Source organism: Rhinopithecus roxellana, chromosome 1 (assembly GCF_007565055.1).
Source record: "Rhinopithecus roxellana isolate Shanxi Qingling chromosome 1, ASM756505v1, whole genome shotgun sequence".
NCBI lineage: Eukaryota > Metazoa > Chordata > Mammalia > Primates > Cercopithecidae > Rhinopithecus > Rhinopithecus roxellana.
In genome coordinates this window covers 104,603,878-104,630,980 of record NC_044549.1, presented here as the reverse complement: position 1 = coordinate 104,630,980, position 27,103 = coordinate 104,603,878, and the positions used below count along the sequence as shown (strand labels likewise).

At 37.6% G+C, this 27,103-nt stretch overlaps 1 protein-coding gene across 21 annotated transcripts in view; it reads left to right on the top strand.

Annotated features, from left to right (window-relative positions):
* The window catches only part of MBNL1 (muscleblind like splicing regulator 1), a 266,635-nt gene that overhangs the window by 213,728 nt on the left and 25,804 nt on the right, over positions 1-27,103 (top strand). For 18 of the 21 annotated variants that reach the window (XM_010372096.2, XM_010372088.2, XM_010372091.2 and 15 more), the window contains 2 exons: positions 2,909-3,079; positions 20,237-20,437. In XM_010372096.2, coding sequence (XP_010370398.1) covers positions 2,909-3,079; positions 20,237-20,437 — 372 coding nt within the window. The remainder of the gene's footprint in view (positions 1-2,908; positions 3,080-20,236; positions 20,438-27,103) is intronic. The other 3 variants (XM_030928665.1, XM_030928624.1, XM_030928616.1) reach the window with 1 other exon arrangement.

The window sequence follows — 27,103 nt, the reverse complement described above, 5'->3', positions numbered from 1 at the left end:
ATTGATGGGAAGTGAATTCTCGTGGTGACCATAACCCCACTTATCTGCATTTAAAGAAATCCAGTTTTAGTAAGAAATATGATGCGGAGATATTGAGAACAAGAATTTCTCTTACAGCCAAATTATTCTTTGTACTGAAAAAGCAGGCTTTTCCTAGGAGACTTCAACTAAATATCCCTGAAATTAGACCATATGCCATCCAGGAGTTATTTATTTTTGCCAGTCCTACTCTGTGGTTTATCTTGGGAATCTAAGGTTGTTTTTGGTTGTTTTGTATCAAGATGTTTTTAAGCTGATAACGCGCTCATGATCCCAACATACATCAAGCATGGTGATTTTATATGGAATAAGTTTAATATATATGTTACTTTGTGAGCATACCAATAGCCATAACTAATAGATGTTTAAAAAATCATCTTCATACCAATGTTTTGTTTTTCTTTTGTTTGATACACAATTTAAATTGTGGTGGCAGTGATACACATTTTCTAATAATTATGTACTAGATAGAGAGCCTGAGGCTTACAGCAGTTAGCTTCTTATACAGTTCATGCACTTGATGAGTAAGAGAGGTAGGCCTCTGTCCCAGCTCATGAGACCTGTAAGGTCCTTGCTATCCACTGTCCTCCACTGCCTACTGATTTCAAGTATTACACGAAGCTTGTGTGTAGAGGCATTCCTAAAAACCTCATACAAAAGGAGCCAAAACCGATCATTTAAATTAGAATTATGACAGATTTTTATCATAAGTATAAGCATCAGAGTCAGTTTTATAGTATAAAGTTAAATTATACTAAATTGGTTTTTTTTAGAATGTGAATGATGGCTTCAATTGGAATACTATGCAGCTATAAAAAAGGATGAGTTTGTGTCCTTTGTAGGGACATGGATGCAGCTGGAAACCATCATTCTCAGCAAACTATCATAAGAACAGAAAACCAAACACCACATGTTCTCACTTATAGGTGGGAATTGAACAATGAGATCACTTGGACTTGGGAAGGGGAACATCACACACCAGGGCCTATTATGGGGAGCAGGGAGGAGAGAGGGATGGCATTGGGAGTCATACCTGATGTAAATGACGAGTTGATGGGTGCTGACGAGTCGATGGGTGCAACACACCAACATGGCACAAGTATACATATGTAACAAACCTACACGTTGTGCACATGTACCGTAGAACTTAAAGTATAATAAAAAAAAAGAAAAATCTTTTATTGTACTGTTTGTAAACAGTTTTAATTAGATTTATTGCTGAAAGACGTTGTCAAGGTAGTTGATGAGATCTGCTACTATTGATATGATTTGAAAATATATTGAAATAATGTGGGCGGAGTGTCTCACACCATATTGCATATTATAGACTTTAATGAATATTTTTATTAAAATGAACTATCCAAAAGGAAGTTATATTTATACTTATTATTTTATAGTAACTTTTTTTTTTTGAGATGGAGTCTCGCTGTGTCACCCAGGCTGGAGTGCAGTGGCGCGATCTTGGCTCACTGCAACCTCTGCCTCCTGGGTTCAAGCGCTTCTCCTGCCTCAGCCTCCTGAGTAGCGGGGACTATAGGCGCCTACAACCACTCCTGGCTAATTTTTGTATTTTTAGTAGAGAGAGGGTTTCACCATGTTGGCCAGGATGGTCTTGATCTCCTGACCTTGTGATCCACCCGCCGTGGCTTCCCAAAGTGCTGGGATTACAGGCGTGAGCCACCATGCCCCTACCTATAGTAAGGTTTGGTTTTTTGGGGTGGGTCCTTCCGTCCGTCCGTCCGTCCTTCCTTCCCTCCCTCCCTCCCTCCCTCCCTCCCTCCCTCCCTCCCTCCTTCCTTCCTTCCTTCCTTCCTTCCTTCCTTCCTTCCTTCCTTCCTTCTTTCCTTCCTTCCTTCCTTCCCTCTTTTTTCTGTTTTTTTTTTTTTTTTTTTTTGAGATGAGCTCTCACTATTTGTCCAGGCTGGTCTCAAACTTGTGGGCTCAGGGGATCTCTTGCCTCAGCCTCCCAAAGTGCTAAGACACTAAACACATGTGATTTCTCTCCATTATTTCAGTCCAGGCTATGTTCATTGGTAGGATGGTCTGGGTGGTATATATTCAAGGAAGGTACTAGAATGAAGTGCTGAGGACAGAGTATAGAGGTAGTGCACCACCATTCCTGGCTTATAGCAACTTAGTTTCTCCATTTTTAAAAATTTTTTGGGGGGTAAATATATCCGTTTTTTATTGTTTCATAGATTTTGTGAAACGGAGAAGACTAGATTTATCTTTGAAAAGTTAAAGGCCACATTTTCACCAATATTTCATTATACTTACTAATCTCTATATAGAGTGGGAACACATGGGAGTTTTCTTCTTTTTAATTGTAAATTCCTAATGCATGGGCTGGTAAAGCCTAGTAGTAATTTTAATTTTATTTGTTATTAGATACTTGTAAAGGTGTTTTACTGAAGATACAATATGCCTTGAGTCCTCTAAGTTCTTTTCCTAAGATTTCAGTACAAGTGAAAATAAATTATAGAACTTTTGATTCTTAAATCATTAAATTTAACCAGGAAGATATTATGAAAGAAGACTGATATTCTTTATTTGATATTCTATGTTTTAGTATTACCCTAGCAGTTGGTAGATTTTTAAACTTGAATCTGGAAATATTATTGCTAATGTTATTAAAATAATTGAAACTCTTTAAGCTTTTAAACTTTTTCAAATGTCTCAACCTCTCATATTGATAATACATTCTGGTGAATTCATTACTTGTTCTAAATGTATGAGCAAATGATATGGACAGTGCATTGTGTGAAAAACCCATGATACATTCAAATGGGTGGTTTGCATTATATTTTTTGTCATAATTCGCTGATTTTATTCTTTTTTAAGCTGACATTTGCGGCTTTTGTTTTTATAGGGCCGTTGCTCCAGGGAGAACTGCAAATATCTTCATCCACCCCCACATTTAAAAACGCAGTTGGAGATAAATGGACGCAATAACTTGATTCAGCAGAAGAACATGGCCATGTTGGCCCAGCAAATGCAACTAGCCAATGCCATGATGCCTGGTGCCCCATTACAACCCGTGGTAAGCATGTTTTCAGTCTTCACTCATTAAGTTTGTAATTCAGAGTGCTCAGTTTTAGTACTAAAGTGATTATTGCACCAGATCAATTGAACACAGACAAGAATTTCCGTTGCTTTACCATTTTCTAGCAAAATTAAGTATCAGTCAAATGCTGGAACAATTTATACATTGTGTAGGTACTCATTTCTGGCCAGATGACATGGACATTTACATTATAACATTTGTTTTCCTCTAAATTTTTCTTCAAAATAAATCCCAAGACTGGCAGGTGTTAAAATGGTCTGTGTTACAGTGGTCATCTAACTCACCAATATAGTCAATATACATTTTCAGCCACCTTTAGAGGTAATAATGATATTTAAAATTGGTATGTATGGTCTTTAATTTTGAGAATAGTTCTCCCTTTCCTTCCTCCTTGAAAAGAATGTGTATAGTTCTTTTTCTTGAAAAGGCACCTTTCTTATTCTTCTGTAATTTAAGTTGAAATTATTTCATAGCTACAAATGCTAGGAAAATTCTGACAGTAGTAAATCAATATCATAGACTTGGAAGTCTCATTAAAGGAGAATTAATCAGGGGAGGCTGAAACTCTGAGGGCTTAAAGAGCTAAAGTTGAAAAACTGGGTGGTCACAGATATTTAATGTTTGCTGAGCAGTATATATGGATGACTCTTGCTTTGAAACACACGTTTCTATTTAACTGTTTGGATTTCTGGAGTGTGTGTGTAATAAATGACTTTAATAATCTCTTCATATTTATTCATCAAAATGTAAAAGATTGTAAGAATTAGTGTTAGGTTGAAAAAGGTGCTTTCATGTTAATTGTGATATAGTAATTCTACATTTAAATTTAAATGCATGTTGAAATTTGCAATGATCAGAATATATCTGCTAGTAATTTATGTCACTAGCTTATATGCAGTATCATGGGAATGTGAAGACCCATGTTTTTCTGGTATGCTACCTGTAGCATGGTACTAATTTTTTTCCGAGTGCATTCTAAAACCTGAACTCAATGTAATTATTATTCTCTTTTAGAACTTAATGCAACAATTATTCCAAAAGAGTGGGGGATTGCATTTCAAGGTGGGAGGATCTCCACATTACATGGGCAGTGATAGCAATGATCAGTTCTTTACAGTTGAAGTGAGAGAATATAAGTAATTATGTGTCTGTTTTAACCTGATCTGTTTTTTCCCCCCATTATTGAGGGCTCAGTTAAAAATGAGGTAACTTATTTTTTGTGACATCTACTAATTTCACATGCCTGTATTGGGATAGCATGAAGAGTTCCACTTGGTTAAAAAAAAATAGTTATCACCATTCTCTGACAGCATGTATGACAAAAGTCTCATTTGCACTTGGCTCTCACATACAGTTTCAAAGATCTGATAAGTCTTTGGGGTGGCTACCACCTTAGTTGCTCTAAGGCCTATCCTTGATGTGAAGATACTTTGTTCTACTTAAACATTTAAAGCATGCTTACCACCAGGCTGTACCCTCTCTGTTGATGGGGAGCACCTTTGAGATCAGCAAGTGTGGTTCTCAGATGGAAGAGGAGAACACTGGCCACCACATTAACTGACCTAGTCCTTGTGTCTGACTCTGAAGGCCATTCTAGGGTGTCATATGTGCAGTCTTGGGAAAAACTGTAAACAATGTTTATGCTCTTTGAAATACTACTAACAAATATATTGTTTATGAAATCTCTAAATCACAGATTTCTGAAACTATCAGAATAATCATCATATTTTCTGATGGTTTTATTAGAAAATTCTCTGCTTAGAAAAATTATTTTTATTAGTTGTGAGCACATTCAGGCTTTATGTTAATTTTTCCTCATATGACTAGATTTGAATGTGGAATTACCCTTCTGCTAAAGGTATCCTGAGATCATTGTCTAAAAATACACTTTATTCAGAGATGACTTTGTAATAAGTACAGAAATCATTTTAATTATTCAATTTTAAGGCATTTGGGACTTTAATGACTGTAGAGAAAACTTTAGTACAGGAAATTTGCCTTCAGAACCCCACCTGAGACTTTTTTATCCTTTTTATAGTCAGCCCTGTCTTGATGAGGGTAATGACATGGAGATTCAGAAATGAATGGAATGGTCATCATCAACTGCTTACTGGGAGTTTAATGTGGGCCTTACAAATAGGGATTTTAACAGGACTAGAAGAAGCCAGGTGACTAATGTGGAAAACGGTTGCCGCTCAAAGAGAATAGCCACTACTACAGATGAGTGTTTGAAAACATGGCATTAACTTGGATCCAACCCAGGTAGTGGTCATATCAAAGAAGATAATACTATGAGCACTTCCATACCATCAGGAGTATTCAGAGTATCTGAGCAGTGACAAGACTTTTAGTCAAGTAGGTGCAGCATCTGACTTCTCTAGGGTCAGTCAGTTTAGCTCCCAAACCTTGGAGGAACAGGAAGGAGAGAGGGAGACAGCAAGGCCTAAGCATTACATTTAATATCTTCAGAGGACGACACTGGGCTAACTTGGGGAATGCAGGTATCTGTAGGAAGGTTTCCCATTTTCATAGGCTTTGTGAGCTTTTATTGAAATGTACCAAGCCAAGAATCAGAAACCGGACTTAAAATGTTTGAGACAAATACAATACGTTAGGGGCTTTTACAGTACTTGGCACTTTTTATATATTAAATCCTTACAAACCATCCTTTAAAGTAGTAATGTTACCCTAAATTTAGAGATAGACTGAGAAGTTCAGAAGGGTTAAGAAATTTGCTCAGGTTACACAGCTAGTGAGTAGCAAGGCCAGGATTTTAACCACCCTGTTCTGCTTTTTTGGCATTCATGATGTGGTAGCACTAATTGGAGACACAACATTAGCCAACTCAGTGTCCTTGGTTGATTCATTAAGATCTCTAACCTAGCTGGATGTGGTGGCTCACACCTGTAATCCCAGCAATTTGGGAGGCTGAGGCAGGAGGATCACTTGAGGCCAACAGTTCAAGACCAACCTGGGCAACATAGCAAGACCTCAACTCTACCAAAAAAAAAAAAAAAAAGAAGAAGAAGAAGAAGAAATAGCTGGGAGTGGTGGTACATGCTACTCATGCTACTCACGAAGCTAAGGCAGGAGAATCACTTGAGCCCAGGAGGTTGAGGTTGAGGCTGCAGTGAGTTATGATTGCACCACTGCACTCCAGCATGGGTGGCAGAATAAGACCCTGTCTCTAATAAAAAAAAAAAAAGAGAGAGATCTCTGACCATCTTCAACAAATAGTGAACAGTTTGAAATATATTATCTACAAGGTTTTAACAATCTTATAATGTAAACATAATCTCATTTCATAAGATGAGAAAATAAGTAGTAGAAAAGAATGATTTAATCTGTTTCCACACAGATTAATAAATCTAATATTATGAATTATAGAATAATTGATATTCTGCTGTCATTTCTAAACGACTAATAAAATGCAAAATGATCTTTTTTTAAAATCATATGTTCTTTGATGACAAATGGAAGGTCTATAATGTTTAATTATTGAAATTTTAAAAAATAAAACTTCTGGAATTATCTGAGCAAGGTGGCCAAATAGGAGCACCTCTGCTCTACAGCTCCCAGCAAGATCAATGCAGAAGGCGGGTGATTTCTAAATTTCCAACTGAGGTACCCAGTTCATCTCATTGAGACTGGTTAAACAGTTGGTGCAGCCCACAGAGGCTAAGCAGAAGCACGATAGGGTGTTGCCCCACCCGAGAAGTGCAAGGGGTCAGGGAATTCCCTTCCCTAGCCAAGGGAAGCCGTGAGGGACCCTGCTGTGAGGGATGGTGCTATCCAGCCCAGATACTACGCTTTTCCCACGGTCTTCACAAACCGCAGACTAGGAGATTCCCTCAGGTGCCTACACCACCAGGACCCTGGCTTTCAAACACAAAACTGGGTGGCCATTTGGGCAGACACTGAGCTAGCTGCAGGAGTTTGTTTGTTTGTTTGTTTCATACCCTAGTGACTCCTGGAACGCCAGCGAGACAGAACTGTTCACTCCCCTGGAAAGAGGGCTGAAGTCAGGGAGCCAAGTGGTCTTGTTCAGCAGATCCCACCCCCATGGAGCCAAACAAGCTTAAGATCCTGCTGGCTTGAAATTCTCACTGCTAGCACAGCAGTGTGAAGTCGACCTGGGACTATCAAGCTTGGTAGGGGGAGGGACATCCACCATAATTGAGGCTTTAGTAGGTGGTTTCCCCTCACAGTGTAAACAAAGCCGCCAGGAAGTTTGAACAGGGTGTAGAAACCACCTCAGCACAGCAAAGCCACTGTAGCCAGACTGCCTCTCTAGATTCTTTCTCTCTGGGCAGGGCATCTCTGAAAGAAAGGCAGCAGCCCTAGTCATGGGCTTGTAAATAAAACTCCCATCTCTCTGGGACAGAGCACCTGGGGGAAGGGGCAGCTGTGGGCACAGCTTCAGCAGACTTAAACATTTCTGCCTGACAGCTCTGAAGAGGGCAGCAGATCTCCTAGCACAGTGCTTGAACTCTGCTAAGGGACAGACTGCCTCCTCAAGTGGGTCCCTGATCCCTGTGCCTCCTGACTGGGAGACACCTCCCAGCAGGGGTCAAAAGACACTTCGTATAGGAGAGCTCCAGCTGGCATCTGGTGGGTGCCCCTCTGGGATGAAGCTTCCAGAGGAAGGAACAGGCAGCAGTCTTTGCTGTTCTGCAACCTCTGCTAGTGCTACTCAGGCAAACAGGGTCTGGAGTGGACCTCCAGCAAACTCCAGTAGACCTGCAGCAGAGGGTACTAACTGTTAGAAGGAAAACTAACAAATGGAAAGCAATAGCATCAACATCAACAAAAAGGACGCCCACACAAAAAACCCATCCGAAGGTCGCCAACATCAAAGACCAAAGGTAGGTAAATCCACGAAGATGAGGAAAATCCAGCTCAAAAAGGCTGAAAATTCCAAAAAACAGTTTGCCTCTTCTCCTCCAAAGGATCACAACTCCTTGCCAGCAAGGGAACAAAACTGGACGGAAAATGAGTTTGACGAATTGACAGAAGTAGGCTTCAGAAGGTGTGTAATAACAAACTCCCCTGAGCTAAAGAGGCATGTTTTAACCCAATGCAAGGAAGTTAAGAACCTTGATAAAAGATTACAGGAACTGCTAACCAGAATAACCACTTTAGAGAAGAGCATAAATGAGCTGATAGAGGTGAAAAACATAGCATGAGAACTTCGTGAAGCATACACAAGTATCAGTAGCTGAATCAATCAAGTGGAAGAAAGGATATCAGAGACTGAAGATCAACTTAATGAAATAAAGTGTGGAGACAAGATTAGAGAAAAAAGAATGCAAAGGAATGAACAAAGCCTCCAAGAAATATGGGACTGTGTGAAAAGACCAAACCTACGTTTGATTGGTATACCTGAAAGTGATGGAGAGAATGGAACCAAGTTGGAAAACACACTTCAGGATACTATCCAGGAGAACTTCCCCAACCTAGCAAGACAGGCTGTTTGGGCAGACACTGAGCTAGCTGTAGGAGATTTTTTTCATACCCTAGTGGTGCCTGGAATGCCAACAAGACAGAACCATTCACTCCCCTGGAAAGGTGGCTGAAGCCAGGGTGTCAAGTGGTCTTGCTCAGTGGATCCTACTCCCATGGAGCCCAACAAGCTAAGATCCACTGGCTTCAAATTATCGCTGCCAGCACAGCAGTCTGAAGCCAACTTGGGACTACAGAGCTTGGTGGGGGGAGGGTGTTTGCCACTACTGAGGCTTGAGTACGTGGTTTTCCACTAACAGTGTAAACAAAGCCACTGAGAAGTTCGAACTGGGTGCAGAAAATTCACATTCCAGAAATACAGAGAACAACACAAATATACTCCTCGAGAAGAGCAACCCCAAGACGTATAATCGTGAGATTCACCAAGGTTTAAATGCAGAAAAAAATGTTAAAGGCAGCCAGAGAGAAAGGTCAGGTTACCCACAGAGGGAAGCCCATCAGACTAACAGCAGATTTCTCTTCAGAAATCCTACAAGCCAGAAGAGAGTGGGGGCCAATATTCAACATTCTTAAAGAAAAGAATTTTCAACCCAGAATTTCATACCCAGCCAAACTAAGCTTCATAAGTGAGGGAGAAATAAAATCCTTTACAGACAAGTAAATGCTGAGGGATTTTGTCACCACCAGGCTTGCCTTACAAGAGGTCCTGAAGGAAGCACTGGATATGGAAAGGTAAAACCAGTACCAACCACTAAAAAAAATACCAAAATGTAAACACTATTGACGTATGAAGAAACTGCGTCAACTAATGGGCAAAATAACCAGCTAGCATCATAATGACAGGATCAAATTCACACATGACAATATTAACCTTAAATGTAAACAGGCTAAATGCCTCAATTAAAAGACACAGACTGGCAAACTGGATGAAGAGTCAAGACCCATCAGTGTGCTGTATTCAGGAGACCCACCTTACATACAGATACACAAAGTCTCAAAACAAAGCATGGAGGAATATTTACTAAGCAAATGGAAAGCAAAAAAAAAAAAAAAAAAAAAAAAAAAAAAAAAGCAGGGGTTGCAATCCTAGTCTCTGATAACACAGACTTTAAACCAACCAAGATAAAAAAAGACGAAAGAAGATTAGTACATACTAGTAAAGGGATCAATGCAACAAGAAGCGCTAACTATCCTAAACATATATATGCACCCAGTACAGAAGCACCCAATTCATAAAGCAAGTTCTTACAGACCTACAAAGAGACAGACTCCCACACAATACTAATGGGAGACTAACACCCCACTGTCAATATTAGACAGATCATTGAGGCAGAAAATTAACAAGAATATTCAGGAATTGAATTCAGCTCTAGACCAAGCAGACTTAGTAGACATCACAGGACTCTTTACCCCAAATCAGCAGAGTATACATTCTTCTTAGCACCACAAAGCACTTACTCTAAAGTTGACCACATAATTGGAAGTAAAACACTCCTCAAAAGGTGCAAAAGAACAGAAATCATAAACAGTCTCTCAGACCACAGTGCAATCAAATTAGAACTCAGGATTAAGAAACCCACTCAAAACCATACAACCACATGGAAACTGAACAACCTGCTCCTGAATGACTACTGGGTAAATAATGAAATTAAGGCAGAAATAAATCAGTTCTTTGAAACCAGTGAGAACAAAGACGCAATGTACCAGAATCTCTGGGACGCAGCTAAAGCGGTGTTTACAGGGAAATTTGTAGCACTAAATGCCCACATGAGAAAGCAGGAAAGATATAAAATCAGCACCCTAACATCACAATTAAAAGAACGAGAGAAGCAAGGGCAAACAAATTCAAAAGCTAGCAGAAGGCAAGAAATAACTAAGATCAGAGCAGGGCTGAAGAATAGAGACACAAAAAACCCTTCAAAAAATCAATGAATCCAGGAGCTGGTTTTTTGAAAAGATTCACAAAATAGATGGACCACTAGCCAGACTAATAAAGAAGAAAAGAGAAGAATCAAATAGACACACTATAAGTGACAAAGAGGATGTCACCACTGATCCCACAGAAATAAAAACTGTCATCCGAGAATACTATAAATACGTCTATGCAAATAAACTAGAAAATCTGGAAGAAATAGATAAATTCCTGGGCACATACAACCTGCCAAGACTAAACTAGGAAGAAGTCAAATCCCTGAATAGACCAATAACAAGTGCTGAAATTGAGGCAGTAATTAATAGCCTATCAGCCAAAAAAGCCCAGGACCAGACGGATTCACAGCCGAATTCTACCAGAGGTATGAAGAGGAGCTGGTACCATTCCTTCTGAAACTATTCCAAACAATAGAAAAAGAGGGACTCCTCCATCACCCATTTCACGAGGCCAGCATCATCCTGATGTCAAAAGCTGGCAGAGACACAAAAAAAGAAAATTTCAGGCCAATATCCCTGATGAACATTGATGGGAAAATCCTCAATAAAATACCAGCAGACTGAATCTAGAGCACATTAAAAAGCTTATCCACCATGATCAAGTCTGTTTCATCCCTGGGATGCAAGGCTGGTTCAGCATACACAAATCAATAAACATAATCCATCACATAAACAGAACCAATGACAAAAACCACATGTTTATCTCAATAGATGCAGAAAGGTCTTTAATAAAATTCAACATCCCTTCATGCTAAAAATAATAAACTAGGTATTGATGGAATGTATCTCAAAATAATAAGAGCTATTTATGACAAACCCATAGCCAATATCATACTGAATGGGCAAAAGGTGGAAGCATTCCCTTTGAAAACTGGCACAAGATAAGGATGCCCTCTGTCACCACTCCTATTTAACATAGTATTGGAAGTTCTGACTGGGGCAATGAGGCAAGAGAAAGAAAGGGTATTCAGGTAAGAAGAGAAGAAGTCAAATTGTCTCTGTTTGCAGATGACATGATTGTATATTTACAAAATCCCATCGTCTCAGCCCCAAGACTCCTTAAGCTGATACGCAATTTCAGCAAAGTCTCAGTATAGAAAATTAATGTGCAAAAATCACAGGCATTCCTATACACCAATAATAGACAAACAGAGAGCCAAATCATGAGTGAACTCCCATTCACAATTGCTACAAAGAGAATAAAATACCTAGGAATATAATTTACAAGGGATATGAAGGACCTCTTCAGGGAGAACAACAAACCACTGCTCAAGGAACTAAGAGAGGACACAAGCAAATGGAAAAACATTCCATGCACATGGATAGAAAGAATCAATATCACGAAAATGGACATACTGTCCAAAATAATTTATAGATTCAATGGTATTCCCATCAAGCTACCACTGACTTTCTTCACAGAGTTAGAAAAAAAAAAAAAAAAAAAAAAAAAAAAAAAACTACTTTAAATTTCATATAGAACCAAAAAAGAGCCTGTATAGCCAAGACAATCCTAAGCAAAAAGAACAAAGCTGGAGGTATCACACTACCTGACTTCAAACTATACTACAAGGCTACAGTAACCAAAACAGCATAGTACTGGTACCAAAACAGATATATAGACCATTGGAACAGAACTGAGGCCTCAGAAATCACACCACACATCTACCACCATCTGATCTTCGACAAACCTGACAAAAACAAGCAATGGGGAAAGGATTCTATATTTAATACATGGTGTTGGGAAAACTGGCCAGCCATATACAGAAAGCTGAAACTGGACCCCTTCCTTGCACCTTATACCAAAATTAACTCAAGATGAATTAAAGACTTAAACGTAAGACCCCAGACCACATAACAAGAAGAAGACCAAGGCAATAGCATTCAGGACATGGGCTTGGGCAAAGACTTCATGACTGAAACACCGAAAGCAACGGCAACAAAAGCCAAAATTGACAAATGGGATCTAATTAAACTAAAGAGCTTCTGCACAGCAAAGGAAACTATCATCAGAGTGAACAAGCAACCTACAGAATGGGAGAAAATTTTTGCAATCTATCCATCTGACCAAGGGCTAATATCCAGAATCTACAAAGAGGTTAAACAAATTTACAAGAAAAGAAAAAATCAGCAACAAGTAGGCAAAAGACATGAACAGACACTTCTCAAAAGAAGACGTTTATGTGGCCAACAAATGTATGAAAAAGCTCATCATCACCGGTCATTAGAGAAATGCAAATCAGGGTCCGGGCCTGGTGACTCATGCCTGTAATCCCAGCACTTTGGGAGGCCGAGGTGACCGAAATCGAGACTATCCCAGCTAACACAGTGAAACCCTGTCTCTACTAAAATTACAAAAAATTATCGAGGTGTGGTGGCACACACCTGTAGTCCCAGCTATTCAGGAGGCTGAGGCAAGAGAATTGCTTGAACCTGGGAGGCGGAGGTTGCAGTGACGCGAGATCACACCACTGCACTCCAACCTGGGTAACAGAGAGGCTCCATCTGAAAAAGAAAAAAAAAAGAAATGCAAATCAAAACCACAATGAGATAGCATCTCACGCCAGTTAGAATGGCGATCATTAAAAAGTCAGGGAACAACAGATACTGATGAGGATGTGGAGAAATAGGAATGCTTTTACACTGTTGGTGGGTGTGTAAATTAGTTCAACCATTGTGGAAGACAGTGTGGTGATTCCTCAAGGATCTAGAACTAGAAATACCATTTGACCCGGAATATACTCAAAGGATTATAAATCATGCTGCTATAAAGACACATACACATGTATGTTTATTGCAGCACAATTCACAACAGCAAAGACTTTGAACAAACCCAAATGCCCATCAGTGATAGACTGGATAAAGAAAATGTGGCACATATACACCATGGAATACTGTGCAGCCATAAGAAAGAATGAGTTCATGTCCTTTGCAGGGACATGGATGAAGCTGGAAACCATCATTCTCAGCAAACTAACGCAGGAACAGAAAACCAACATCACATGTTCTCACTCATAGGTGGGAGTTGAACAATGAACATATGGGCACAGGGAGGGGAATATCACACACTGGGGCCTGTTGGTGGTTGGGGGGGGCAAGGTGGGGGATAGCATTAGGAGAAATACCTAATTTAGATGACTGGTTGATAAGTGCAGCAAACCACCATGTCACATGTATACCCATGTAACCTGCACGTTCTGCATATGTATCCCAGAACTTTAATAAAAATCAAAAATAATCAAAAAAATAAAACTTCTGGAATCTTCTTCTGAATTATTATTTTTTTTTTTACTTTGTCACATACTGTCTGGTGCAGATTTTATGCAATGAAAAATTCCTACATAATTTAACCAAAAATAGGCTGTATATCGTGGCTTACAACCTGGAGGCCGCTGATAGATTTCTTTAGTTCATCTCAGCCAACTGTCCTTCAGAAATTCTGTTGTTTCCAGGCTCTCTTCATTGTCCTCAAAGAGCTCTACATAAGCAGTGGTTATAAAGAGCTTTGCATGATCTCTGGAATTTCTCTAGTAGTGGCCTTTACCTGTGATCCCAAAGGTAGCCATGGCTATCCATAATTTCTGATGCAGCTATTCTTCGGGTACACAAATTCAGTGTCTCAAGGTAAATAATTTGTGTAGAAATCCTGTGCACTTCATGAATTTTGAAATAGCCTAGGAGTAGAGAAATTCAATTTCTGGTTTTAGCTAATGTCTTGAGAGCTTCTTTGCTGCTTCTGTCACCTAGATAGACTTTGCTGTCATGTCATGTTCCAAGCATTTGTTGCCAGTTGGAGGCAGAATGCTTTGAAGACATCATTTGTCACGCTTCCAGGAACCCCTAGAATTCTTAAATAGTTCTTTGATTCTTTACTTTCCATTTTATCCAGGTAATGGTTGAGATAAGGCCACTTTATCCCAAAGTGTTTGTGGTAAAATGTTTCCATGTCAGTTTCTCTGAGTAGGCTTTCATCCGTCCTGCTGTTCTTACTGCCTGTTTCCATTAAGGAGCCTGTGAATCCTCAAGCAGCCTGAGAGAATGGGCCCAGGATTTTAGGAACTAGGCCGTGCCTGGTTGATACCTTTCTACTAGGAGGGCCAGAGTGTTCTTTATTTAAATGTTTGTTATTTTGGTACAACTGGATTGAAGGATGAAGTGAAACTAAGAATGAAGGAGATACTCATTGATTTATCCAGTCACAAATCAGTCTAGGAGCAAAGTTATAACAGTATCTCTTATTTTATTCCAGTCATTTGCTATCTTTTTTTTTTTTTTTTTTTTTTTTTTTTTTAAGAAAGAGGGTCTCGCTTTGTCACCCAGGCTAGAATGCAGTGGTGCAGTCATAGCATACTGTAAGCTCGTACTCCTGGGCTCAAGTGATTCTCCTGCCTCAGCCTCACAAAGTGCTGGGATCATAGGCCAGACCCACTGTGCCTGGCCCTGCTTTTTTAGAAAAAAAGAACTTTATAACATGAATTTGTTGATACCTCCTGTTAGCTTTTGGCACTGTTTATATTCAAAATAGCTCACTGAGACTAGTTACAGGGTTATGTCTACCCAGAAACATGCTTTTATATACCTTGATTTTGTGTGTTTTTTTAAAAAAAGCACTTTATATTTTATTGCTTTATATACATACATATAATCTAGAAAAATATGACAAAGTTTGTGTTCTGTGAATTTCAGTGTATACTGATTACATATTTCTGTTACATATACTCCCTCCTTTTTTTTTTTATTATTCTCAAACATTGCAAAACAAACAATGTTCACATGGTGTTTTAAGATAAATGTCAGCCCCTGTGATATTTGCAACATTACAACATGGTAACTACATTACTGAAACTTAGAAAGCTTAATATAAAAAATTGCAAAACAAAAAGAATAAACTTTGGACAGGTATATTACAGATAGTAATCATTAAATTTTGAGGTAAAGAAAGAAAATAACAATCACTTTTATTTCACATTCAAGTATATATTCTAAAGAATATTTAATGTGTTTGCTTGTTTCCATGACAGAGAAAAGCAGTTAGCAAATCCATTAGTATATATGTTAAGTAGATGTTTGTAGAGGATCTGTATAGATGCTAAACGCAGCACATACATAACATGAACAAGACATAAGGCAAAAGTCTGCCCTCTAGGAGCCTCCAGTATTGTCAGACTAGAGGAGATATTCAGATAAACCCATGCAGTGGTATATGCTGCATTCAAGTAATTAGGAGTTCATGGGAACAGAGGGTAAGAAAAACCCCTTCATAGTTTGAGATGTGGATGGATCAAGAACAACTTACCCGAAGAGTCTTAATTCTTGAAGCACAATTAGGGATTAAACAGATTGGCTAGCCATGGGTAGCATTCAGTGTGGAGGATAAACCATGTTTAAAAGAAAAGAGCCATAAGGGAACATGTATCCTTAGAGACCTTACTTACAATCAGAAAAGTGTACCTGTATCTGTAGAAAACGACATAGTGTGTGGAACTAGAATCACCTAGGAGCTCTAAAAAAAATCCTGCCACTTACCAGAGATTCTGACGAGTGAGGAGTGGCCAGGGCATTCACGGTTTAAAAGTCCTCCGGGTGATTTTAATGGACACCTGGTTCATTGTGTGAAAACCACTTTGTCAGAACCACTTGGAATCAGACACACCTGTGGTCACATCCTAGGCCTTCGATTCACTCATTTGTGTCTATAGACACATAATCTATAGACCGTAGGGAACTAAACAGATCTCTTCTGATCTCTACCCCTCAAAAAACACAACAAAAAAAAAATTACCAAGGGAATTTATACTCTACTGTTGTAAGGATTAAATACAATAAATAGCACAGATAAAGCACTCAGCATGACGCTGACACACAATAAATAGGGAGTTACTAATAATCATGTTTGCATAGCTAACTAGGGTCACAATATGACATTAACACTTTGATTTATAATGAAGCCTGATTACCTTAATGGAATCAATGTCTGATTTAAAACAAACAAGTGATTAAGCAGCACCAGAATTAGTAAGTTCGTACTTTGTTTTTCTCTGGTGAGGGTGTTGGTTGGCAAAAGGCAATTATAAACCAAACTTTCTTATGTCTTCCAGTAACAGAGATACCTACAAATCATTATCACAAGAATATACTCAGTATCAAATATACCAATTACATAGTTATATGTTATCCTTCAGAGAGAGAACAGGATGCCACTTGATAACAACATTGCATTAATATCTGTCTTTGAGATTTCTGCTGAACCTCCTGCAGTAGTGCAGGTCAAGTGCTTTCCTAATCTGATTAGGGCACTCTGATGGGGCTAGCAGTGACCTATCTTCAACATGGCACTCTTTGAGAAAACAATATGACTAAAGTGATGTAACAAATTTACAAAAATTTAAAATAAATGAAGGAATGTTGCATGTGTGTGTGTGTGTGTGTGTGTGTGTGTGTGTGTGCCTGTCTGTCTGTCTGTCTTTTGGAATCAAGTTTCATAGTATAAAGCTAGTTATTGATTGTCTGCCTATTCAGCAAATAGCTCTGCTTATCGAAAGAGGGAACAATTTGAGATAATGCTTGCTGAATAGTTGAGGTTTCACATTTTTAAAAACTCCTACAGACTTGACTTGGGGACAGTGCCCTAAAATTGTTCAGATTTGAATTTGCTCTGCTGAATTAAAGCAAAAGATCAATTCTCTTGCTGACTCTATAGAAACAACTCAGGAAAGATTATTGCCAGTTATTAAAGCAGTATTTTTACATAACAAAAGTGTTATTCTGCCTGTAATGTGCAACAGCTGCATTATATGCATTTTTAGATTTCCAGTGTATTTTATTTGATGAGATTTAAGAGAGCTGAGTTTTATTAGCCTCTGGTCTCATTTTATTAAAATAAAAATGCTTTTCTTCCGAAAACATTTTTAAATTTGTCCTTTGCTTTTAAATAATTATAGTAGATTATGTACAGTAACATAAACATCTCAGTAACTTTCTGAAGTATACATTAAAAATGCACTATCTGGAAATACATGTTTATTCATAGTAAAAAAATGCAAAGAGGAATGATAGTGAATAGCTTCTGTTGTCCGTTTGCTGAACTAGTCTGTTAGTCCCCTGACATAGACTCTTTTAGTCTTCTATGCTAAATTTCTTATAATTCTTAAATGACTAATATAGAAATTAAGGTGCTTGTCTGGCTGGATTTTCATATGCAATCTGACAATGTGTAACAAAGTACAAGTTTAACCTGAATATCCTTGAATAGAAATCCAAGTTCAACATATATTCACTATACAATCAATCCTTGTCCTGCTGCCACCTGGACAGAGAGTGAACAGTGGCGCAGCATTAAGTCAGCTGTGGCTCCGGGAAGTGTTGGTGGACAGAGACTGCCCTGGGCCCTAGTTTTTGACAGCTTGTTGATTGTTAAGATCTAGAATGCACAGATAGTTCTTGTTGTCTGCAGGTTGCTGCTTTGTGCTGGGAGGGGTTGGTGATTAGAGGTGCTACTTGAGACCACTTCATCAGGCAAGAGCCATCGACCTGGCAGAGCAGCTAAACATGACATTCAAACCAACGTGTTCAGAAGCATAATTATTTTAAGTTGAAATGGTATAATCTATATTGTATTGTTTTTTCTCAATGAATCACATTAGGTATTGCATATTCTGGTTTTTCATATTTTTGTTAGTAAAAATGTATAGCTAAATGCAAAGAGTTTGCTTCCCAAGCAATTTTTGAGGTCAACAGAAGAGTTCCCTAAGAAAGGCCTTCTTAACGTTGACAGCATTGACTTTCGGGGCTGGATAATTCTTTATTGTGAGGGGCTGTCTTATATGTTGTAGAATACTTAGCAGCATCCCTGGCTTCCATCCGTTGGATGCAATAGTTCCCCTCCAGCTGTGACAACCAAAAATGTCTTTAGACATTGCCAGGTGTCTCCTGAGAGGCAAAACAACTCAGTTGAAAACCACTGCCCTAAGAAAAAGGGAACACTTGAAATTCATTTTATTTTTCTAAATATAGAATCAGTCAGGGCCAGAGTGAATAAAGGATATATTTTACTTTTTAACGTATTTCTTTTGTACTATAAGAATTACATTTGTAATGTATACCTTATATTGCAAAAAGTTTTGCTACAAAGCTCTCTTGAATGCTACATATATTCAGGGATCATGTAACTTCTTATTCCTATCAGATGGCAGAATTAGTTATTAATACATTATAATGTCTCTTTTATTCTAAAAAATGTTCTGTAATTCTGTTCGTTACTGCTGAGTAAAGAAAATAAATTGTTAAATATTACCTTAAAGAGGCTGGGCTCGGTGGCTCACGCCTGTAATCCCAGCACTTTGGGAGGCCGAGGTGGGCGGATCATGAGGTCAGGAGATTGAGACCATCCTGGCTAACATGGTGAAACCCCGTCTCTACTAAAAATACAAAAGAATAGCCAGGTGTGGTGGTGGGCACCTGTAGTCCCAGCTACTAGGGAGGCTGAAACAGGAGAATGGCATGAACCCGGGAGGCGGAGCTTGCAGTGAGCCGAGATTGCACCACTGCACTCTAGCTGGGGCGACAGAGCACGGCTCCGTCTCAAAAAAAAAAAAAAAAAAAAAAATTAAAGAACAGCATCCATTTTGCCTACAAGCTTTTGTGTTTCAGAAACAAGCATTGTTACACGAAGCATTAAACTTCAAGAACTAGAATTGAGTGTCTGTTAGGAAGTTAAAAATGTACTATCGATAAGATATGAAATTGTTGTGTTCTGTTATACTTTAAACACTAGAAAAACAAATTGTTAGATTTCAGGTAAATTAATGCTATTCAAGAACAAGTATATTTTATGATATGCAAGTTTGCACATCAACAAATAGAAACAATCCTTGTGTATCCATGAAAGCATTTCTGGAAGAAATTCTGTCTTGTAGCAGTTTATTCAGTTCTGCCATATGTATTTCCTTGACTAATCATGTAGCATTTCCTTAGTAGCAGTTCTACTTCGGACTTCACATTTTAGACTTGTTTTCCCTCAGTAAGGTATGATAGACTAGTGAAACATTTATAATTTCCCCCAGAAAAATCACCATCAAGTAAGTATACCAAACACTTTATCTTATGTGCTCAGAAGACAAGGTGTCATCATCACCTTTCCCATACCCATGAGATTTATTTACAGCTTACATTGACTGTGAAACTCTTTTATCCCCTGGGAGTTCTACTTTATTTATTCCGGATCATAGGACACTTGCAACCTATTAAGAGTTGTAAACAGGTCTTTCAAGTACATCTGACATAGCAATTACAAAATGTATTTCTTAGACAAATACCATACCTAGAATTAAGTCAGGGCAAAGATGAAGATTAGGTGACCACAAGGAGTTTCTGCCTAGTTTATCTATTTTTCAAAAAAAAAAAAATTACAAGTATTGTAGACCCTTAGGTTCAAAATTCCAGTGAATAATTTAATGGATATTTTACCTGTTACAATTTTAGAAAAACATTGATTTGATGAATGCTTATTTAATAAAACAGCCTTACCCTAAATGATAGTAAATGAACACAGGATTAAAGGGAAGAAGGCAAGGAAGGAAGAATGGATAGATGGATGGAGGACAAATGGTAAATGAACACAGGATTAAAGGGAAGAAGGGAAGGAAGGAAGAATGGATAGATGGATGGAGGACAAATGTATAATTAAGAATATCAACTTTGAGCTGAGACCTGCTTGTTACATTTTGCTTTTATTTTATTTTTCAGCCAATGTTTTCAGTTGCACCAAGCTTAGCCACCAATGCATCAGCAGCCTTTAATCCCTATCTGGGACCTGTTTCTCCAAGCCTGGTCCCAGCAGAGATCTTGCCGACTGCACCAATGTTGGTTACAGGGAATCCGGGTGTCCCTGTACCTGCAGCTGCTGCAGCTGCTGCACAGAAATTAATGCGAACAGACAGACTTGAGGTAGGAATGACTAGTTGGTGTCTTTATGTACTACATTCTAATTCTCCAAGTGTATTTTTTTGTTTGTTTGTGTGTTTCCATGGCCAAAAAGTTGTAAAAATTTTAAAACAGAGATTTTGGCTTAGGGTTTGGAACATTTTACTAGAGTATAGATATGCTGTATTTGATTAATGTAATGTTTATAAAGGCTACAACATTCATATTTAGAATAGTGGATAAGAGGTTGGACCCTAAAGTCAGATTGCCTGGTTGTATCACTGTACCTCAATTTCCTCATCTTTAAAACGGCACTTACCTCAAAGAGTTAGGGGAATATCTGGCACATAGCAAATGCCTCCTGAATGTTTGTTGTTATTGTTGCAACTATCAAGAATAACAAATGTTATCAATCCCCTAAAAATTGTTCTCATAAAGATTAACAAATATTAGTGTCTGTAAAACATTTTACAATTTATTATTGCAGGTTTCCTCATAAGCTGTACAATATTTTGGTTGAAGTAGAAAGGAAACTTTGTTTATGAAGTGTGCTCTCATAAAAGTTTTTTGCATAATCCTCTTAAGTTCTAGAGTAAAGGATGATCAGATGCGTGGGCTCTGCTGTTGGTATATGAAAAAGATATTAAAGTTATAAATCTTACTTCAAAGTGGTTGTTCAGAATTTCGACATGACTGTGAATTAATGAATTTGGTAAATTACAGATGTAGAGAAAAAGTGACAGCATCAAACGTACATTGAAGGTACAAACCTGTCATTGAACCCACCTAAAGAACAAAATGACCTTTTCCTCTTTACCCTGGTGAGGATGAGGCGATATATTTTTTTAACTTACATTTTAGGTTTGGGGTACATGTGCAGGTTTTTATATAGGTAAACTTTATATCATTGGGGTTTAGTGTAGAGATTATTTCATCACCCAGGTAATAAGCACAATACCCAATAGGTATTTTTTTCTGATCCTCTCCCCCCTCCCACCATCCACCCTCCAATAGGCCCTAACATCTGCTGTTTCCCTCTTTGTGTCCATGAGGTCTCATCATTTAGCCCCCACTTACAAGTGAGAACATGTGGTATGTGGTTTCCTATTTCTGTATTAGTTTGCTTCAGATAATGGCCTCCAGCTCAATCTATGTTGTTGCAAAGGACATGATCTCATTCTTTTTTATGTCTGCATAGTATTCCATGGTATATATATAGCACATTTTCTTTATCCAGGCTACCATTGATGGGCACTTAGGTTGATTCCATGTTTTTACTATTGTGAATAGTGCTGCATACACATGTGTGTCTTTATGGTAGAACGATTTATATTCCTTAGGTAAAAACCCAGTCATGGGATTACTGGGTCAAATGATTTCTGTTTTTAGGTCTTTGAGGAATTGCCACACTGTTTTCCACAATGGTTGAATTAATTTGCACTCCCACCAGCAGTGTATAATTGTTTCTTTTTCTTTGCAACCTTGCCAACATTCATTATTTTTTGAGTTTTTAATAATAGACATTTTAACTGGCGTGAGATGGTATCTGGTGGTTTTGATTTGCATTTCTCTAATATTAGTGATAATGGACATTTTTCATATACTTGTTGGTCACTTGTATATCTTTCTTTGAAAAGCATCTGTTTATGTCCTTCACCCACTTTGTAATAGGGTTGTTTTTTGCTCGTAAATTTAAGTTCCTTACAGATTCTAGATATTAGACCTTTGTGGAATACATAGTTTGTAAATATTTTCTCCCATTCTGTAGGCTGTTTATTCCATTGATAGTTTCTTTTGCTGTGTGGAAGCTCTTTAGTTTAATTAGATACCATTTTTCCATTTTTGTTTTTGTTGCGATTGCTTTTGGCATGTTTGTCATGAAATCTTTGCCAGGTCCTGTGTCAAGAATGGTATTTCCTATGTTATCTTTCAGGGATTTTATAGTTTGGGGTTTTACACTTAAGCCTTTAATCCATCTTGAGTTGATTTTTGTATATGGTGTAAAGAAGAGGTTCAGTTTCAATCTTCTATGTATGGCTAGCCAGTTATCCTGGCACCATTTATTGAACAGGGAGTCCTTTCCTCATTGCTTATTATTGTCAACTTTGTTGGAGATCAAATAGTTGTAGGTGTGCTGCGTTATTTCTAGGCTCTCTATTCTGTTCCATTGGTCTGTGTGTCTTTTTTTGTACCAGTACCTTGTTGTTTTGTTTACTGTAGCCTTGTACTATAGTTTGAAGTCAGGTAATGTGATGCCTCCAGCTTTGTTATTTTTGCTTAAGATTGTATTGGCTATTGACTGTTCAAGCTCTTTTTTTTATTCCATATGAATTTTTAAGTAGTTTTTTTTTTTTTTTTTCCTAATTCTGTGAAGAATGTTGTCATTGGTAATTTGACAGGAATAACACGGAATGTATAACTTGCATTGAGCATTATGGCCATTTTAATGTTACGGATTCTTCTTATCCATGAGCATGGAAAGTTTTTCAATTTGTTATGTGTCATACATGATTTCTTTGAGGGATGTTTTGTCATTCTCATTTTAGAGAGCTTTCACCTCCCTGCTTAACTGTTATTCCTAAGTATTTTATTCTTTTTGTGGCAATTGTGAATGGGAATGCACTCCTGATTTGGCTCTCTGCTTGGATGTTGTTGGTTTATGGGAATGCTATTCATTTTTATACATTGATTTTGTATCCTACAGCTTTGCTGAAGTTGTTTAGCAGATCAAGGAGCTTTTGGGCAGAGACAGAGGGGTTTTCTAGATAAAGAAACAACTTGTCTGCCAACAGGGATAATTTGACTTCCTCTCTTCCTATTTGGATGCCTTTTATTTCCTCCTCCTGAGGATGAGGCAATACTTAGTGCTAATAAATTTTACTGAGAAAGTGGCAAAATGAGGCTGTTGTATGAACATAATTGACTCAAATAATTTGTCAGTTTAGCAGGAATTTAGTTAATAAGCTGATTTATTATTTATTAACTTTTGTTGCATACATTACAAAGGCTCTGAGATTTTAGCGTATTGACAGTCATATACCAGACACATGCATCAGAGGTTTAATGCTCAAAACAATCTTATCAGGAAGACACTGTTATTTATTCTATTTTACAGGGAAATGATTTTAGGGGAAGAGATGTGAAGCAACTTGTTCTTGCTAGGGAGATACACCTGATACACCTGGATTTTTGAGTGATTTGTCATTACACAGCTGTACTTGCTTATTAATTAACTAATGCTGTTTGCAGATGGATTAAGAGGAAACTTAAATTTTTTTTAAATATCTGAAATTATTGGATGCTCAGCATGTGAAGCAGTTTTATTCCCCCAACCTTTCTAAAGCAAACCCTGAGTTCTTAATGCATAATTGTTGATTGATTAGTGGTAACCAAATAAGCAATCTGAGATGAACTTTAATGAATTAATTATTAATAGATGATATTCAAAAAAATGGTTATAGCTCTACTAAACCAATCCTCCTACATTCACAATTTTGGGTAGTTTGTTACTGGTTATATTTGGTAGTGCTTAATTGAAATGAAGACTTTTGTCTTTGGGTTTTTTCTTTTTGTGAGGAGCTACTTATTGTATTTTGTCTGTTTTCTTTTGCTATAGTCAGTACACATGGCTACCACTGCATCAACTGTGATTTGCCTTTTATCTGAATCCTGCTTCTCTAAATGCTTGATTGTAGTACAGCTTCCTGTCTTATTCTTGTTAACAAGATCGGGTCCAGTGTCACAGTTCCAACCTGTTAGGATAGTGCAGCGTGGAGCTCTGAGGCTCATCTTGCTGCTCTGTGCTTGTGATTTTAGACAATCCTATCTGCACGTTATTTCCTCGCATGCCAATTGCATCACGTATCGAAGTCTAAAAGACATGGCAATAAATGCACTTATTTATTAATTGATCAAATGTTTGGTCATTTGGTATTTAAATGTATACTTTACTTCTTCCTTATGAAATTCTGAAGCATATATTTGAATTTTGAGTTCCTTCTGAGGTAAAACATTTTTGGAATCAGTTAAACTATTGACCAGTTCTTCTTGCCACTTCTTTCTATCTTTTTACTGCAACTTGTTAGACAATAAGGAAATTTAAAATACCATAGATTGCCAGCCTTCTGGTTCTTACATAATTGCTTAAAACTGACATCTTTACAGCACCCAGTGTGATACTACAGAAAAAAAAAAAATGTTAAATTGGAAAACAGGAATTCAAGAATTACTGCACGTGATGTTGCTAATTAGGTGAGCCAGCTTGGATCAGGATGCTCTTCTTCTCTGGGCTTCATATTCCTCACATGTAAAGTTAGGGGATTGCACCCCATAATCTCTAAGGTCACTTCCAATTAGAACATTCTAGGGACATTTAGGTCATTTTCTTTTTTTTAACACCAGCCACAAGCTATTGAAACATTTATTTTTAAAAATTATATACATATACACACAACATGAGATTTATATCAATATTCATATTATCCTTTCTTTACTGGCTATCTTTTAAAAGACTTTGTTGCCAAGTACTTCCTGTACTCCAAAATTCATACTTCCTTTTTTTTTTTTTTTTTTTGACACGCAGTCTCACTCTGTTGCCCAGGCTGGAGTGCAGTGGTGCGATCTCAGCTCACTGCAACCTCCACCTCACAAGTTCAAGCAATTCTCCTGCCTCAGCCTCCTGAGTAGCTGAGATTATAGATGTGTGCCACCATGCCCGGCTGATTTTTGTATTTTCAGTGGAAACAGGGTTTCACCATGTTCGCCAGGCTGGTCTCAGCAATTTCTTTCCATGATTTTGTTAAGAAATTATTCACATCTATAGATTCTAGAAAAGACTGAGTTTTTTTAGCCATACCCCTGTTTTATTACAAAGAGTTAGTAATTGGAGAAATCATTGTTTGACTTATTTTCAAGATGCACAGTAATTTTTTATGGTGCTAAAAGAATTCGTGAATGCATTCATTCTCTCATTTACTCAACAATATTCAGTAGGAAACTGTTGAAAATATTTTAAGTAGAAGATGTGAGGAATGTCTTTGAAACCCTTTAATTCCTGTCTTATCAATGACAAGAAAAGATCCACATGAGAATAGTGCCCAGACTCATAACTGATGCCCAATAACTTGTTAAATGAATGGATAAATGAGTCAGTCAACCAGTTACTCAGGTGATTAAACACAGAAAGATATATTCCCTTATTCAGGGCTCAGGGTAATCCCACAGAGGTACTAAAATATGAAAAATGTTTATCATGTGTTACCATTCTCCTTGGAAACATGTTTACATTTTGAGCAATTCAGCTATAAAATATGGCATCTTGATTATGCACCTAGACCTAAAGCAGTGGTTTTCATACTTTAATGAGATTAGAATCACTTGGGGTGATTGTTAAAAATGTAGGGCCTCATCCCCAAAGACTGACTCAGTAGATCTGCGATAGGGTTTGGTAATATTTTTCACAGATCTGCCAGGTGACTCTAAATGCAAATAGCTATAAACACATGCACTAAAAGATACTAGCATCTCTTATTTAGGCTTCAACTTTTCATCATTTATTTAATGTATTTGTAAATGATGTAGTTTTTTGTGAACCTTAATTAAAAATCCATCTCCTCCAGTAAGTTGATGAGAACACTGTGCACAGCATAGTGAAATACTTTAGGTAAACAATGATGATTATTAAGGTAATTTATATTACATAGGAGTAATCAAATAAAAACCAGGGGACACGTATTTCACATACTTATGAAAACATTAGATTGACATTTGGTTAACTGCACCATTTTTACATCAGCAGTCTATATGAGAAAAACATAAGTATTCCAGGAAAGGTGGACAAACAGCGGTTTCTGATAGTTTCAGTTTGTGTTTGCTTGTCTTAAAATAAATTATTCTTGTCTGAAAGTTTTGTTCTGTGAGGTAATCATTACACGAGTTTCTAATTCAGGCCACTAATGGTTGTATGTTTCCACTACTTCCACAGAAGAATCTAATAACCTTTTTCATATAGGCAGAAAAATATATAATACCCATTGACTACAAAAAAATAGAACATTTAAAGCTAAATGAGGATTAGAATGACAGTGAAAAGCATGCCTAGGTTGGGATTATTTAGGTGTTTAGTGGATTTAACATGATGGAATAAAAGACTTTCTATTCAGAAAAGATTAGAAAAGAAGATGCTTTTAATAATGTAAGAAAGTCTTATTGGTAGGATTATTTTAATTTTGCATTTTTTAGAGGATGTTTGGCTACTGCTTTTGTGATTTTTTTTTTTAATATCTCCGGAAAATTCCCAAGAAACCTTAAGAGTTTTGCACATAGAGGTTTATGTAGGTTGTTTTTTTAAATCTGTAATGAACTTTAGAATGACTCTTAAAAATGTAGTAACATCTTCATTTGAACAATTTAATACACTATGGCTCTGTCAGTTATTAATCTCTGTGATTAGAGTTTTGATGTGGTGTAGAGTTGTAAGTTGCTTAAACTGTAGTAATTGCTAGATTAAGAACAGTAGTTCACACCTGCAGTCCCAGCTACTTGAAAGACTTAGGTGGGAGGATCACTTGAGCAGGGAGGTTGAGGCTGCAGTGAACTGAGATTGCGCCCCTGCACTCCATCCTGAGTGACAGAGGGAGACCCTATCTCAAATAATAATAATAATATAAATTAAATAAGGTAATGGCTAAC